The 17,402-nt window shown below is 37.5% G+C and overlaps 1 protein-coding gene across 4 annotated transcripts in view; it reads right to left on the bottom strand.

The window, feature by feature from the left end:
• Positions 1-601: 601 nt before the first annotated feature.
• SS18 (SS18 subunit of BAF chromatin remodeling complex) overlaps positions 602-17,402 on the bottom strand; it is a 49,835-nt gene continuing 33,034 nt past the window's right edge. For 2 of the 4 annotated variants that reach the window (XM_048289386.1, XM_048289387.1), the window contains exons 6-11: positions 11,487-11,654; positions 10,662-10,766; positions 8,392-8,484; positions 7,551-7,673; positions 4,821-4,954; positions 602-2,699 (exon numbers count right to left, since the gene is read on the bottom strand). In XM_048289386.1, the coding sequence (XP_048145343.1) occupies positions 2,673-2,699; positions 4,821-4,954; positions 7,551-7,673; positions 8,392-8,484; positions 10,662-10,766; positions 11,487-11,654 (650 nt within the window). In that variant the 3' untranslated portion in view covers positions 602-2,672. The remainder of the gene's footprint in view (positions 2,700-4,820; positions 4,955-7,550; positions 7,674-8,391; positions 8,485-10,661; positions 10,767-11,486; positions 11,655-17,402) is intronic. The other 2 variants (XM_048289388.1, XM_048289389.1) reach the window with 2 other exon arrangements.

Below are 17,402 nucleotides of genomic sequence, written 5' to 3' on the forward strand. Positions count from 1 at the left end.
TTTGCATGGAGCTAGCTCCTCTCAAGTTGTTCTTTTGGCATAGTATCAGAGGAATAAGGTAATTTTTGTCACCACCAATTAAAAAGTTTTACAAAACAGGACTGTTATAAAACAATTAAACCTTGCAAATGCAGTAGTCTCTAGGAGGGAAACCCTGGAGGAAATTCTGCTTATTAAAATTGCAATTTTAGTTTCCATTAAAAAGGAGAATAAGACAACAGAAGATGGGTTGGCAAGACAAATTATTTCTTAATGTCAGTTGAGCTTATTTCAAATGAGATAACATATCTACACCAGGTTGGGTTCAACACATTTTTGCCTCGTCAACTCATTTATCTAATTCAGTCATCTTGATTATAGCCTCATGGACCTTCATTTTCAGAGGAAGAATTTCTTAACAAACAACCTACACAACATGCTGATTACTGAACAGTTAATTCTAATTAACTTGGCTATGGCAAGAGAATTTTGATAAAGTCCTAGACTGCAAATACGGTTTGGTTATTCTGGCCAAACGTCTTTAAAATCAAAACCCACAGCAGAGTCTCCAGATGAGACATCAGAGTGATAGGGATCTAATTTAAAGAAACAAATGAGAAAATTAAAATCACAAATAATTTATTCTTCCGTTAGAATTGATGGAGTACAGTTTTAAATAGCAATGAAGTACACAGTGGTGGAAAATTGGCACAGAACCTACAAGCTTTTAATTCATAATAATGTTCCTTATGCCTTATCTGTTCAAACCTTGATGTGTAGTTTCTAGACTTTAAGAAAACTGTTTTCCCTTTAAAAAGAATGCACAGATTGAAAATCTTGTCTTTCATGTATAATGTCATATATGCTATGGACATCAGCTTTTCTTCTTCCCCCTGAACACTGATTGCCAACTGAAAGAACCAAAATATTATTTACTCCTTGTTTAATTTTAAGTTTTACCATTCATAAAAATTGCCAGGGATTCTTGAATGCATATATTTCTGCAGAAACAATATCCATTTCTTTATCTGATACACAGTTGCAGGGCTTCAGTTTCAAAACCAATTTTTTTTGTGTACTATTGTTATTGATCAAGGTGCTGCCTTCTCACTCTCCCACATGCAACGCTCTATGCATTAATGCAGTTCAAAACAAAATTTGGCATTTGCCTCACCAACAGATTTTATACTTGATGTTACAAAGCATCCCCCTGGTCTCATGTAAAACAGTAACAAAGATGGACGCAAACAAAAATGCCCCCTTTCTAAAGTTACTAACTCCCAGTCAGGAAAGCTCTCCTGGTTCTGGCCAGGATGGGGTTAATTTCTGCAGTAGCCAGGAGGGGACACCTTCTCTTCCAGGGACCCTTCCAGGCTGTGTATCCTCGGGTGGAAACGGGCTCTGCATGGTGAGCAATCAACTGCACGTGAATCCTTTGCCTCTTTCTTGCACCCTCTGGCACTGGCATTGCTGCTGTTACTTTCATTTTCCAATTCCATTGCTGCTTCCAGTAAATTTTCTCCCAAGCCATGATCTCTACCTTTTGTGCCTCCAATTCTCCTCTCCAGCCTGCCACAAGGGAAGGGGAAGGAGAGTGGGGAGCAAGCGAGCAGCGCGTGGTTCGGAGCGTGTCAGTGGGAAGACTAAAATTGGGGAATACCATTCCTAAACCACGACAAAAGTTTAGATAGGTTTTACAAAGTCCTCTAGGCTATTTTGATACATACAAATTATTCAACTAAAGGTTAAAATACACTTATACAATACAGTCCTGTTCTCCATATTCTTTTTCAAGTTCATTGCATATTCAAGCCAAGTAAAATTAACACTTGTCATTTTCTTTGTTATTGCAATTATTAAGAAGGATTACAGCTTGCTTTTGCAAAGCTCTGACAAAAACACTTGAGAAATAAAACCCAAAGGTTTATCTTGTTACCCAAAAAATGTTGCAGAAAATTGTCAAACTATGTTAGAAACAATTTTTACAAAACCGCTTCACTCAGAAAAATTGGAAAGCTTAAAAAATTCATCTTTGCACAAGACTATATTACACTGTCCTTAATTATGTTCCCATTTAGATAACTGGGATTCTCAATCTTTGTACGTGAACCCATCAGTGACACAGAATGCTCTCCATCTTTTTCACTGTTATCTTTACTGTACACCATTTCGAGACTAATACAATCAAGCACTTACCATGCCTCTAACCCATTTTTAACAGTAGATTTGTTATCCTGCCCAGCGAGTAGTGTACTGTCTTGCATATTCACCACATGAAAAACATAATATACAAAATATTGCTGCTGTAAAAAGTGTGCATTTCCCCTTTTCCCCTACAAAAAAAATCTGTGGAAAAAATATTAAATTCCCATAACCTTCATAAACATACAAAGCTGTTTGCACCTCTCAGTCTGTAACAGTCTATTTGACATACAATTCTCAACTCACTGCAAATTGTTATGTCACAGATTTTCTGTCCAATATTGCCATCTAGAGTAGAGATGTGAAACTAGTTTCTGAGAATCTACAGTCTTTAACAATTAACCCATAAAGACTGTATACCGTAAAACAGCCTCAAGATTTTTCCAAAATCTAGATGGAATGGGAGGTTCTCATCTCGGGAAGATGTCCACAGTGCTGAGGAGACAATATGGCTGCTAACAGATTTTGCCTACCGGAATGTGAGTATTTTTTCACTGTTGATAATTTCCATATTGACCCTAAAAAAAAAAATTCAAAATACATAATCAGACCACAAGACATATTTTCCAGTATTAAAAGCTGTAATTGGAAGACCATCCAAATAAAACTGTATGTTAAAAGGTGGAAACAAATAAAAGTAAATGATACACTGATATGAGGAACTGGTGTAGTTTCATCTCACTAAAAATACTTTATGCTTTAATGTAGAAGTAAGACCAATGACATGAATTTAGGGCCAGGAACCTAATTTGATCAAAAGAGTATACCTTTAAATTCAATAGACTGCTGTGAAATTAGCAGAACATCATCAAAAAATAAAAGATGGGGATTACTTCCCACTTAAACTTTGAAAATTATTTCAAAAAGTCAAGGTCACCTAAATTCAAAGTAATTTAGGAAACTAACCATGACACAGAGATACCTAAAATTATTAATCTACCAAGCATTACAGAATAATGGCACATGTATTTCAAAACCAAGGCACATCCCGGTGAACACGAAGAACTAGTCCGCATATCCTACGGGAAGCAATTATTCCATAGATCTGATACACAGAATTATCACCCTTATTGATATTCTCTATTTCTTTTAACAGAATGTCATGCACTGCAGAGGTGGGCAGAGGTGAAAGCATCAATGCTACAAGCTTGCCATGATCCTTCACCATGGGGTTCAAAGCTTGCAGAAAGAAGGACTGTGCTAGGAAGTGAACATGCTCCAAACTGTGATCCTGCCACCACTCCATGTTAAGTACCACCACAACAAGGCAGGATTTTACATTTGAGTTTGATGCTGCAATGTCAGTTATGTACCATTATAATACAACAATCAGTCATGAAGAAGAGTTTCACAACAGCTGCCAGATGAGAATTTAAGCAGCGCAATACCTATGGGAATGGCCAATATGAGAGTTCTTCTATAATCGAGTTTCCCAGTGGAACTTAAGACTGCACAAACTGGAGGAGCACAGCCTATCAACAGAGAGGGCTATCCACTTCTACTGCAAGGAAAGCTGGAAAAAACCCGGCAAACTGTGACTAAGTTTCCTTGACCCTATACTAGCCACAGGAAAAAATTTTCCTGTAGGTTATTGTTTTCAGAGGAAGCTACTGGGTCAGTGCATAAACATTTGGTTTATCTGTTAAATAATTAAAAGAAACTGCATCTCTGAACTACCATACTGAAAGGGTTTGTTCCTTCTTCCTTGTCTTTTCTGATTTCTGCAGAAAGAAAGCCAACTGTTCTTTAAAATCGTGGGCAATTCTCACCTCTTCAGAAAAGTTTTTATTGAAAGTTCTACCTACCTTCTACTGACATATCAGCATTTTTTTTAGACATCAGAACTTCATCATTTAGTTAATCTTTATGTTGTTTATACCAAGGAAAGTAACTGTGTACATTTTAATGACATTTCTGAATGATTCATAGTGGAAAGTTTGGATTTTTATATGTTAGTATCTTTTAAAGGAAAAAAACCTGTTTCATCCTTTAATTCTAAGACATCTGTTTTTACAAGAGCGCTTCACTACAACTCCGGCCTCAAGTTTTGGTGGTAATTGTTTGTTTTAAACTTGTCTTAGCACTGATAAGAATGAAGCAGTTGATTTTCAGGTCACTTCTTTCTTATGTTCACTGCCCCCTTATACTGCAAAACCTGGTTTCATGTCTCCCCATAAACTCTGCAGCTGAAGGACTTCAGCTGCACACCTGAGGTGCTTTTGCAACTGAAGAGAAAGATTAGGATTAGGATTTGTGTCTGTGGAAAATAAATTCAACCATTTCTATTGCAAAGCAGTAATGAAAAATGATTCACCATGAGATTTAGAGGCCTCATCTTTCATATTAGTCATTCACCATCAGGCTATGAAACACATCACCTTAATTTTTAAGGTCTAAAAATACTGCTGGGAAGCCCTCACTTTGCCAAATTGCATTAAAACTCAGCAAACTCGGAGAGTGACTTATCACAATTCCTTACAAGTGATTCTTGGTAACTCACCAAGAAATGAACTCCATGAGAATTGTATGTACATACCTGAAAGACCATGTCCTCAAATTCCTTAGTTTAAATGTCCAGAGTCTAAGGTTATCAACTGAGTGTATAAGAATCACAACTTTCTCATCAAACAAAAGAATACCTGGTCATATCCATAAGGCCTCTGCTGTGGTGGCTGTGGTGGCCCAGGCTGTGTGGGTCTGTATCCCCCATACTGCTGTCCTTGTCCTTGTGGATAATTGGGATACTGAGGCCCTGGACCACTCTGAGAGGGGCCTGGGGATCGTTAAATGAAAAAAAAAAGAAAAAAGAAGACTGCTTAAGATGTTGGAAAGAAGAGAAGAGTAAAAGCACTGATTTTTACAGCTAACCAGGGTTAAATATTACTACTGTGCAATTAGGTGTTTTGAGCAGCCCCCCTGTCCCCCTGGAAAGCAGGGCCTGTGCTCCAACCACAGAAACATTTACTTTTATTTATATATTCATTATTTTATATCAATGCCTGTAGTTCCACATACACAGGACAGAGAAGAACAAGGCAAGAAACTATAAACATGAGCCCTTTCCAGGATTTAGGAAGGCAGTCTCCTGATGTATGCTCCTTCAGTTCCAGAATTTTCTAATGCCAGGAGCAGCAGATGATCAGCTATGTTTAACATTTGGACCTTTTGAAGAGACCAGCAGTACTGTGCTGCCAGAAAGTGAAGTCTCACACCACAGCAGGCAATCATGGATGGGGTGTCAGGCAAGCAAGTTACACATGTAAAATTTTGAGATGTGCCAAGCAGTAAAAACTATTGTGAGATGGAAAAAAGCACCCTCTATTCCATACTCCTCTGGTAATATTAACTTTCCAGAAAATGGCTAGGAAAAACCCCAGAACTTTGACTCCAGTCTTTTTTCATCTATTAAAGAAGTCATTCTTTTGCAAGTACAACTCTCTGTTACTATTCACAGGGACTTGACTTGTCTACCACTGGAAGCTGCACGTTACCGCCATCAGGCAGTGCAGCCATGTTCCAAACAAAATTATCCTCATCCCCCCCAGCACTGGGAGAGATGGAGTACTCTGTATTGCAGTGGCACTCCCTAGGAATCCTTTGCAGTGGACCACCGCTTAAAAACGGGGTCTCTGTTTTTCAGAGCTGAAGATTTGCAGCTCTTCAGAAGTACTTTCTTTAAAACAAACCAACCCTTTTTTTCCCTCCCCTCAGAAGAAACAGATGTGTTTTAGCAACTGTGATTCAGTGCTACAGAGAGCTACTTTTAGCTACAGGCATTGGACATTAAGATGACATCAGCTGGTAACTCCGTCAGTAATGCTTGATCTGTAAGACAGTGAAAAAGATGACCTGGAGAAGAAAAGCTCTATAAGCTATTACCATTCTCCTCAGGCCTCAAATTCCCTTGAACTATGCAGTTTCAGTCTTCCACAGTGAAAACAAAACCTTAAAGATTGATAGTAATGACTGAGAGATTGATTTATTTTTGCAGATTAGAAAGCAATTAAGTATTAAATTGAGCAAGAATACGACATCTTACAAGTGCTGTGTTCATCTGACAAATGAACATGGGTTTATTTATTCATGGTAATTCTTTATTGCTGAATTCTATATATTCACTGACATTTCAAAGAAAAAAATGGAACTTCAATAACAATTTCTGTTAGAAACCAGAAATTGAAAAGTATGTTATTCTGTTTTATGAATTATGTTGGGTAAGTGGCTCCAAAAGATTTCCTAATCCCTTTTCTTCTTGTATTTCTTAACCTAAACTTTCAGAATAAATCAGATTTTATTTCTTTACTTACAAAGTTCAGAGAAGCGATCAACATGGACCTCCACTCTGATCTTCAGTCTGTTCCTATATTATGTTTCGTAGAATGTAGGTACAAGTATTACCTTAGAACTATCAATTCATCCATAACCTCCAGAAGCAGAACACTTGGTAAATGTCAGTGGATCCTCTTAAAACTTAACTCTGTCTCAACATAACTGGATTTCATGTGAATCTGGCATTTATCTACACGGCAAATTACCCATGCATTTCCTCACATACACACAATGCTGAAAGCTTTAGCATTTAAGCCTGCAAAAAAGCTAAAAGCTAGAATACATGGAATTTCAGAGCTTCCTTCTTCTGTGATAAATATGTATGGCTTTACAGTATGCAAGCAGGTAGAACTTATAGAGCAGTCATTTCAGTATGCTCTTCTGACACAAAGTTTTTTAGAATTAATGCACAAAAATTACATACTACTACTTTAAGTTTCCTTTTTGGGAGGTTTTCCTTGAATCCAGGGACTTGTGGCAGAGGATTTCTCATTCTCATTTCTCATTCCTGCTGTGTGTCAGAAGGTTTGGACTACTAGCGCAGATTTATAAGGCACAGTCTCTTTAAAGCTGCATTGTCAATGCTTACAGTCATTTCTCTACTGATCAGCACAAGAATTTGAAAAGAATGATTCATATATGTTGAATGAAGTTTTAAACTAGTTTTTAAAAGACTGTCTTAATTGGCAAATCAAGAGATGAACGGGGTTGCCATCTTTGTGAGTGCGTTCACCTATAGAAAACAGAAAAGAGCAGAATCTTTCTGGGTCCTTCTAAATTACAGACACCCATTATAAGGCTGTTTAGTCACCCTTGGTTTTCTGTGCTACCACACTCTCCTAGACTGCCAACAGATCTAATATCCAAAAGATGCCACCCTCCACATTTTCTTGTTTTGGCCCAGTGAAATTGCAGGCACAGAGCTGTTCTGTGCAGGCCTGGCCTCTGGACACAGTCAAACAGGGATGGAATAACACACAACAAGGGTCTGTCTCTCTTAGTCCTTTCTGCGACAGCTGTCTGTGTCCTCAGGCTCTTACCATAACCCTGCTGTTGTCCTGGATAGCCTTGTTGGCCGGGATATTGCTGCTGTTGTGGTGGATAACCCTGCTGTTGGGGTGGTCCTTGATATGCATCTTGCTGCTGACCGTATTGCGAGTTTCCTGTAAGATCATTGCAAGAAAGCAGAAACTCATAAAGACACCTATTTTATTTTCTTTTCCTTCTAAGATGCACAGCCAACAACACAAGAACAAAATGAAAATGCAATCTTGATTTCAAAAACTGAACAAAACAAAGAAAACTCAAACCAAACAGAAGGAACTCGGACAAACAAACTGCAGTTAAAGCCAATTTTGCAAAGTTGAACTGCAGCATTTTCAGCATCTCTGCCAAACGAGCATTACATTTACTGGAACATCACAGTCATAAGATCATGACTATGCTAAATAAAATAAAAAAAAAAGACAAAATTAAGGACAGCTACAAGAGCACAGACTAGCTACACAAGATCAGCAAGCTGTTTCCTAACGGCACTATAATTATACAAAATATATATACACACACAAAAAGATATACAACTGAACCAACAAATTTACGTTTAAATAAAAATTTCCATTGACGTAAAAAAAAAAATCTCTAGAGTGTTTTAGTCATTTTACTGTTGTTAGAATGGCAAGTCGTGGTTATATATTTTAGGTGTTTGCAAGAAATTATTCTGAAGGCTTCAAGTTCCCTGCCATTTCCAAGACAGCCAGCAACTAGTATTCTACAAGAGCTTTGCATGGGTATAAGTTGTGTTGTGCAAGAATTTCTGTTCCCGTTGAGGGTGGGGGAGGAAAGGGAATGTCTGTGCGTATGTGTGTGAAGGTATATAGATACCTCCTTCGTAGTAATGTTGTGAGGAATCCTCATAAGGCCTATCGTAGCCTTGTTCAGGATACGACGGTTGCTGATAACCGTAATCATTATGACCTACATCAATTCGACAAGAGACAGGAAGAAACGTTAATGGCCTCTGAGTGAAAACCCTAAAAATATTTCATTTCTCAGAAAAATGAAAAAAAAATTTCAACTGGATATACATGAAAAAGAATTTTCAATTGTATTAGCCAAAGACTTATTAATATGATTTCCTTTCATATTGAATTAACATGTGACAGGGGAAAAAAAAGGCTTAATGCAGTAGTTCTAGAAACATCACAGCAAGGGATGGTCTTAACCTTCTGATAATCCTTGTTGGGGGAGTGGGGGGGGGAAGTACTTCATCTTTCACTCAGAAAAAAATGAAAGCATTTAGGCCTTTCACATGTAAATAACCTGAATTAAATTAGAATGAACAAAGAAAGCAATTATCATACTTTGTCTAACACCTGTTCTGCTGATCTCCAATTCAAAAGCATATGCTAAAAGCAGTGTGAAATATAACAAATAAAGTTCAATGAAGTTATGAACCATCATCTACATTAAATTCGGTTTTTAAATGACAGAAATATAACACTCTCAAGGTTTTCCCTACAAACAGAATTCCTATGTAAGGTCTTAAGAAAACTTTTCCTCTTACATTCCAGTCCTGAGCAGATTCATTATAACCAAACCTTTCTATTCAGAGACTACAGGCATCTCGGATTAAGAAACCAATATATGCAGTAAGCACCCCACCTGTTGTTGGTTTTAGCACACATATATTTTGTCTTACAGATGATCAAAATATATCTGGTTGCTAACTTGGTCAAGAATACGTGCCAAAATTTTGTTTACATTCAAAATTAAATCATAGAAATTTGGAATAAAATTTTTAAATAAAAGTAAGGAAAGGAGGAAACAGTTCTAAAACTCAGTGATTTTGTTATCAGGTCTGCAACTGTACAATACATCATTGACTGAATCTTACATACATACATAACCATTAAAACAAGCCTTAAAACATATGCTCTTTGTATTCTACATAGGAGTAATAATGAGGTAATGATAAAGATGACTCTTTACAAGGAATAGATCTTAGAAGTAATCTGTGCTGCCAGAGAGCTGTTGATGGTAACATCAAACTGCCCTTACTAGAGTAAATTGCCTGTAACAGTTTAGTGTTCATGTGTGTACATAAATGTTCCAAAATGAAAGCTGAATAATTACCAGTTAATGCAACTTGTAAAATAACTCTGCACATACATCTCCAGAAACTAACACATGTAAGCTTATACAGATGTGGCTTGATGTATCTTAAAATCAATTTAATAGAAATTAAATTCAAACAACTGACTGGTATCCCTTTATTTGCAATGAGTAGTTGCTTTGGCAATTACACAGCTTTGCTTGGTATACATTTTTTCAAACATTAACATCTACCCCATTTCTTGAACTTCATAAGATACCATTAAGTTGCACACATGGTTATCACAGTAGTCAGGAGTCAGCATCTTTGGTCTCCCAGTCTCTGCTCAGCCTGAAAACAAGTTAATTTCAACTTCTCTAACTTATAAGACAATTCAATAGCCTTCAGCACTCCATATTCCAAGAGGCAGGAGGACAAATTTATGAAATTCAAAGTTTCAGTCTTGTCTTGAAAGCACTGAGGGGACATCTAAAGAGGATTCACATTTCCAATATCCTCAGGGCAGGGACCATTTTATTCCTATATAAATGTTAAACTGAAAGCCCATACCATGTCAGCAATAACACATTTGTGCGACTTACATGAAAACTAAACACTAAGTTTAAAAAAATAGAGTCTTTACAGAAAAAACCCACATCCTTTTAGCAAGTTTTTTCAGTTCAGTAAAATTTTTAATAAAAGGATATCGCCCCCTCTCTTATTGATAATAAAGTTATGACTGTTTAAATTCATCTCAATTATACTAGATATGCTAAGGAACTCTCCATTCTTTTAGAGAAACCAATTATTTCCATTCATTTTGAAATACTAAAACTGTTAAAGAGTTTCAAATGGGAATAATACAAATTACATGCTTTAAGTTGTAAATTTGTCATAGTAACTTAAACTGTAGTAACAATTCTGAATTTGGAAGGTTTTGTAAATGTGAGGTATGATATCCAATTACTATTCTTGCCTCATCCCCTAATTTTGGGCATATGACTACATTAGTATTGGGCAGGTATAGAAAATGGGAAAGTTAACATTTATGAGAGATTACCATCAGGGTAATATTGCTGGTTCATGCCTTCTGGAGGACCTTGTCCACCATGACTGTATTGGTCCCCATAATAGTCTTCCTGGCCTGAGTACTGCTGTGGTGGGCCTGAAAAACCACAACCAGTCAATACGTAAATAACTTGTTTTCTCTATTATAAAGCCTGCTAATTTCTGAATTTAGTATGAGAAATATTTCTCAAATGTATTCCCCACCCATACTGTTGCATTACAGACAACATATGTAATCTGGTTTAGTTAAAAAAATAAGTATCTATCTACGTATACAAATACACAGTTGTTTGGCTGCACTAGACTGAGACTATATACATCAAACTTAAGTTTTGAGCTTATTTTAGGAATATGTGTATAACAGACCAAGGTGTTAAAGGTGTTAAAAATGAAATCATTCCTTGTTGAAAAGGACTAAAAAGAAAAAAGAGACTCAATATTGTGGAACTTTGTTCCTTTGTTTGTAATTGAATGAATTCAGAACCAAGTAGGTACTCTGTTCCTTTTCTGTACCTATCATTTAAATATCAAAACAGAATTCTGCATCAGCATATCTGAGATGCATAATTTCAGAATGCATAATCTCAGAAAGAACCAAAGGAAAAAGAAAACAAACTTGTCTTCACATTTCATGGTGACAGCAGTAATCTCTTGCTGCAAGAACCACCCTTAAAAAGGATAACAAAAAGAGTGTACAAACAAAGCCTGTCACACCAAATTACTTGACAGAAATTTGGTGTAAGCAAGAAAGTGATGTAAAATGGTTTTAAACATGGTTATTTAAAATCAGTGTAAAAATACTGAAGTGAATTCCTACCTTGCTGTGGTGGCCTGTATGGAGGAATCTGTCTCTGCCCCATCATGTGATTTCCTTGGTTAACTTGGCCCATCATTCCCATCGGTGGCTGCTGCCCCTGGTAATGCTGGCTACCTGCCTGTGGCATGTTGTATTGCTGGGAGGGAGGCTGCTGGTGCATCATTGGACCTGCAAAAGGAGAAGCAGCAAAAATGTCAAATATGCAAAAATTATTTGTGATTAAACCTTGCCAAAAGAACATGGAAAACCCAACCTTTAAAAACGGACCAAAAAAGGCTCTGTATATCCAGTGCTCTGATAAGAGTTTGTTGTTTCTGGACTTATGCAAATGTAGGTGAACAATTCAGTAACCAAACTACAAAAGAGAAGTCAGCCTAAACAAGGTTGCTTTTTAGATGATTTTTCTTCAAAACCACAGATACTAGTTTACACATACACAAAGATAACTGGAACAGTTTCACCAATTTTTGCTCTAAAAAATATCTTCAAAAAAGGTGTAGGTGAAAACCTGATGGTGAAACCTTGGTAAGTCATAAAAAGATTATTTAACATTTGTGATCTCCTCAGAGCATAGTTTCAATACACACATAGTTGCTGTTATATTCCATCAACAAACCACTAAGCTGTTATCACAAAATCAACAATTTTACTTAGCCTGTAAAGACAAACCATGTGAACCAGATAGGCACACACAGAAGGCATATGCAGAAGGCCCACAGAACACAGGCTCTGCCTGACACTGAACAGTCCTAAACAGCCTTAACAAAAAAATCTTCTTTCATACCAAGTTGCACCAAGTTTCCATGAACCACAGGAAGAGATCAGGAGAGATAAAGTACTGTCCATGTTTCATCAACTGAGAAAATCTGATTAAGGCTGTACTTAGAGAAATGCAAATTTCAGTAATGAAAACAGACAGTTAAAGAGCACCCTACTGACACCACACAGCAATGAAAACGATGATTACACCATTTCATTATATGAGATTGCAGGTTAGATTGATATAACATTTAACAAAGAACAGCCTCTGCGCCTCCTCTGTAGTACCACTTCAGAAAAGAGTTATTCCAGTATCAAAAACATGAGGAGGAAAGAGTTGTGGCAAGGAGCTAAACTTTTTTAAACAACAGATTTTTGTAATATATTAACTCAAACCACTTAACACATACTATAACGGTGAAACCCCAAGCTTTTTTTGCCTTTTTAAAAAATAATTTATTTTATAAACTACAAAGACAACAAGAAGCTAGCAGCCTCACTAAAAACTAAGACAAATCATGGTATCAAACATCAAATTAGCAGAGCCACTCCTAGGTGCCATCCAAGGAGAAAAAGGAAGATAGCACCTACTTTCTGTATGCTTAGATTTTGCCACTCCATTTAGTATTTTTAAGTAACTAGGTGCTGGAGCACAAGCAGAAAGTCCTGTGTGAAACTACAGCACTGGAAAAATACCTAGATACCGTCAAGTGACTGGATTTACACAGGCAAAGGAATATGTAGTCACTTAGATCCTGTCTATGCGGAGTTATGAGGGAAAGTGAGGAAAAATTAATTAATGGTATGAATTCAAAGTGCATTAGTTAAATCCCATTAAACCCCTGCGTGGGATCTCTTACTGAGAAGTAAAGTGGCCTAAGCTTCATTCTCCTCTAAAAATAAATATTGGCCATTCTTAGGAAGATCCAGTTATGCTTTCTATCCTTCAGTATGGCAAGTTTCTGTGTCCCAATTTTAAAGTAAAAAAAAAAAAAAAAGGGTTAAATTGAGATGTACTTATTTTAATTATTGGCAAAATACACTTCCTTTTTTGATCTTCTAAACGAGTAGATAATTTAGATTATTTCATTTCACTGCTCCTCTGTTTGGAGGTACTGAGAAACATTAGGCAGCCTTGAAAAAAAAATAGAAACTTGTTGCCATAATATTCCTAGATCTCAAGAAAGCTTGTTAATTAACAATATTAATATTAGTCACAATACAATGTGATAAAATGTGTTGGGTCCCCATGGTGCAATGTAGAGATTTTCTGTTTGCTTTTTAAATTAGAACTTCATTAACGCTTTGTAGAGCCACAATGAGAATTCACTACCCTGTATCAGGCTGTGTGTTGTGTTCGTAACAGACAGCCTGGCTTCCTTCCAGTTTAGTTCTTCCTATTAAGAAGATACCTAAAAGAACCACCATGGTCTCTACTGCCTCATGGAACATAACCATTTTATGCAGTAGTTTTGAGGGATGAGAGGACTTTGAATTTATTCCTCCATTTGAAAAATCTCGCCTAGGAGAAAGCTACATTTATTCATCATGTAATACTTAATATGACATAAAATCCCAAAACTTAATAAAAAACTTAATAACTATTAATTCATTATCTACTTGGATATGGAAAAACTTGAGAAGTGGGCCCAAGAGAACTTCATGAATTTCAACAAGTCCAAGGGCAAGATGCAGCACCTGGGTCGGGGCAAACCCAGACGTGAGTACAGAGTGGGAAGCTCACTGACAGCAGCCCTGACAAGATCTTGGGGGTTTGCATTGAGGAAAAGCTGGGTATGATCTGGCAATGTGGGCCTGCAGCCCAAAAAACCAACTGTATCCTGGGCTGCATGAAAAACATGGCCAGGAGGTTAAGGGAGGTGATTCTGCCCCTCTACTCTGCTCTGGTGAGAGCCCACCCAGAGTGCTGTATCCAGCTCTGGGGTGCCCAGCACAGGAAAGACACAGACCTGTCGGAGCGAGTCTAGAGGAAGGCCACAAGGATGATCAGAGGGATAGAGCTATAAGGAAACGCTGAGAGAGCATGGGTAAGAGAAGGGTACAGGAAGACCTCACTGTGGCTTTCCAGTATTTTAAGGGGCCTTATAAAAGCAAGGGAGATGGACTTTTTATACAGGCAGATAGTGACAGAACAAGGGGCAATGGATTTAAATTGAAAGCAGGTGTGTACAGATCGGATATTAGGAAGAAATTCTTTACTTTGAGGGTGGTGAGGCACTGGAACAGGCTGCCCACAGAAGTTGTGGATGTCCCATCCCTGGATGCGTTCAAGACCAGGATGGATGGGGCTCTGAGCAACCTGAGCTAGCTGTAGCACAGGCAGGGAGACTGGAACTACATAATGTTTCAGGTCCCTTCCAACCCCAACCCAAACCATTCAATGATTCTATAATGCTTTCTAATATTTGTCGCACATATTTTTACAAGCACCCTGAAACACAGCTCTTGAATCTCTCATCAGGTCACAACAAACTACATTTGGTGGAAGTCATGATCTCTTCCAGACCTGGAGATAAGACTCTCATATACAAAGCCCTCAAAACTGCGAGCTGCAAGAGAATGCTCACTGCTTTCAAAAACTCTCTATAGAAACTCTTTTTTTGTGATTTTCTAAAATTATTTAATCCAGAGAGGACAAAGTATCTGATTTGTACAGAGTTCAAAATGCATCCAAAGAAATACTGTGTTACGATTATCTCTGTAAAATGTGGAAGTACAGAATTTAACTAGCCTACATTATCAAGAATACACATTTTTGTTTAGTAGGTGTAGACAACTTTGAAATGAGCAGTTAAGGAAAAAAAGTAACTTCTGCTCCAGCCAGGATCTCCTACAGAGGCCTCATGTACAGGGAAGAAAAGGTAGGTAGATTAAAGCAAAAATGGACTACTACCTGACCTTCTTGTAAGTACAGTGACACAGTGGCAGTCTCCTGACAGGAAAGGACTTTTAGAAACTGACAACCTAGTCTTCACACAGGTAAGATAAATAGAAAGAAACAGAAATACAAACTGAAAGTAGGTCCCAGATAAAGCTAACAAATCTGAGACCAGAAGTGCAGAGGATGAAAGAGCTCCAGAAAAGTTTAGTGGTTTAAAAATGTCTCCTTGGCATTGTCCCTTACGCTGAATCTCAGATACTGGTGGGAAATGCTATGAGAGGACAAGAGTAAGTGCTGATGTGGTTGAACCTTCTGAAGAAGCAGAGAAGTGAGGAACCACACTCACAAATGAACTGGTGACTCTGCTGTTCTGACTAAAGAGCAATGGGAACAGGTGGGTAAGACCAAAAAGCAGCAGTACAAACTATTGCTTCTTCAGTCTTCCAAATTATGATGGTTGTGCTGCTCAGAGGTCGGTTCTTTAGGCATTTTAAAATGTGCACTTGGCATGGATGAAGCAACTGGATATCTGTATCTAGAGTATCAGCAAAGCCCACCATGCTACACCTACCATCAGCAATCTCATCACTGTGTCTACTGTTACAAAACTAACAAAATATGTACCACTGCAGCAACCCTCAGCAAAAACTTTTCGATGTTGGTCTACATGTTTAAAAAAAATGCTTGTTTTTTTAAGTGATGGTTTTAATTCTTGTGAGAGCTATCTTAGAAACTATACCGTAGGGTCAATTTAACATGACAAACACTACAATTCAGATGTGCTTAGTCAAATGAACCACCATCCTAAAGGTGTTCTAACACCAGACGCAGTTTAAACATTATCTCAAAAGACCTTGAGGATACAAAACTTTTTGCTACTCCTAATGTATAACCTAGGCTGCAAATTAAAGACAGTAGACACTCCTCCACACTACCTTACTCCACAAACTTTTAATCTCAAACCAAAACATAATTTCAGGTATCATTTTAAAAAAAACTAGTCCATAAAATGTGATACAAAAAATTCCTTAGTTACCAACACTGCCTTTCATGTTTTACCTTAGGGAAAGAAGATGAAAGCACAAGCTCTGTGGCAGCTGTTTGTATCTTTCGTTTTTTCATGACAAAACTACAGTGTCTTCTACAGCTAGACATCCTACAAATCCAGCTATAGCATGACGTTGTTTCAGAATGTGAAGGCAATTTTATTTCCCTTTAATAGGTTAGATGTCAAAAAAACCTGAGATTGCCCTGCCTTCTCTGTAACAGCTTGACTACTGTAAGCAGTCAAGGTACTGAAACCTAACAGTCTCAGCTTACATGGGAGTGAACAGATGGCAAGACATTTGCAAAAGGTACTCAAACTCAGAAATCACTTTATCCTGGTCTGCGACACCCTGAATACATTCATATTTTAGCTAACATTGGATGTTCCTATCTTTATGTTCCTTTATGCAGCAACAAAAGAACAGGAATCTGCATCTGCCTCATCTCTACTCTTTCCATAGCTTTGTATTTGCTTCATATTTGCCTGTAAGTGAAAGAGCTCTGAAATTTTAATGGATTTTTTTCTAAGTTCATATAAATGAAACTGTCATTAAAAAATCTCAGCACCAGATTTGACAAGTGGTCTCCTGCAAATGACTGAGTCAACATGATATTGTCCTGTAGAGTTCACCTGTAAATTAGTTCCCTTCCCTTACCACAGGCAACATATAATATAATGCTCATTAAATAGAGACTGGGAGCTTGGCAACTTTCCACCAAACTCTTCTGGCAAGGGGATGGAATCCCAGCAAAAGGATCTGAGAAACACAGTCTCTGGGATGGCCACGTGTAGCAAAAGTATCTGAGAAACAGAGTTTCTGAGATGGCCAAGCTACAATGTCTTGGTTCTTGTAAAATGTATTCATTCTACTATTACGCATTATTCCCCGGGTGTGAAAGATTTGTTCAACATAAAAGAAGAGGAATTTCCATGCAAGTTTCAGGTTTCAGAAAAATCATGCTTACATCTCCCCTCCCAAAAGTCAAAAATTGGCCACACTTGTGATTTTTTTCAACCTAAGTAGTTTACCATACACAAGAAATGTACCCATAAGAACATAGTTTCTTCCACATTCAATCAGTTCCTTCTGCTTCCTATCTTTTCCAAAAATGTAACCAATATTCCTTGCAGATGTCCCAGGCTGCTGTAATAACTTTTCAACGAAGAGTCATCTACAGAATCTTCGACTTAAAACATTCTGCTTTCT

Source organism: Corvus hawaiiensis, chromosome 30 (assembly GCF_020740725.1).
Source record: "Corvus hawaiiensis isolate bCorHaw1 chromosome 30, bCorHaw1.pri.cur, whole genome shotgun sequence".
NCBI classification, from domain to species: Eukaryota; Metazoa; Chordata; class Aves; order Passeriformes; family Corvidae; genus Corvus; species Corvus hawaiiensis.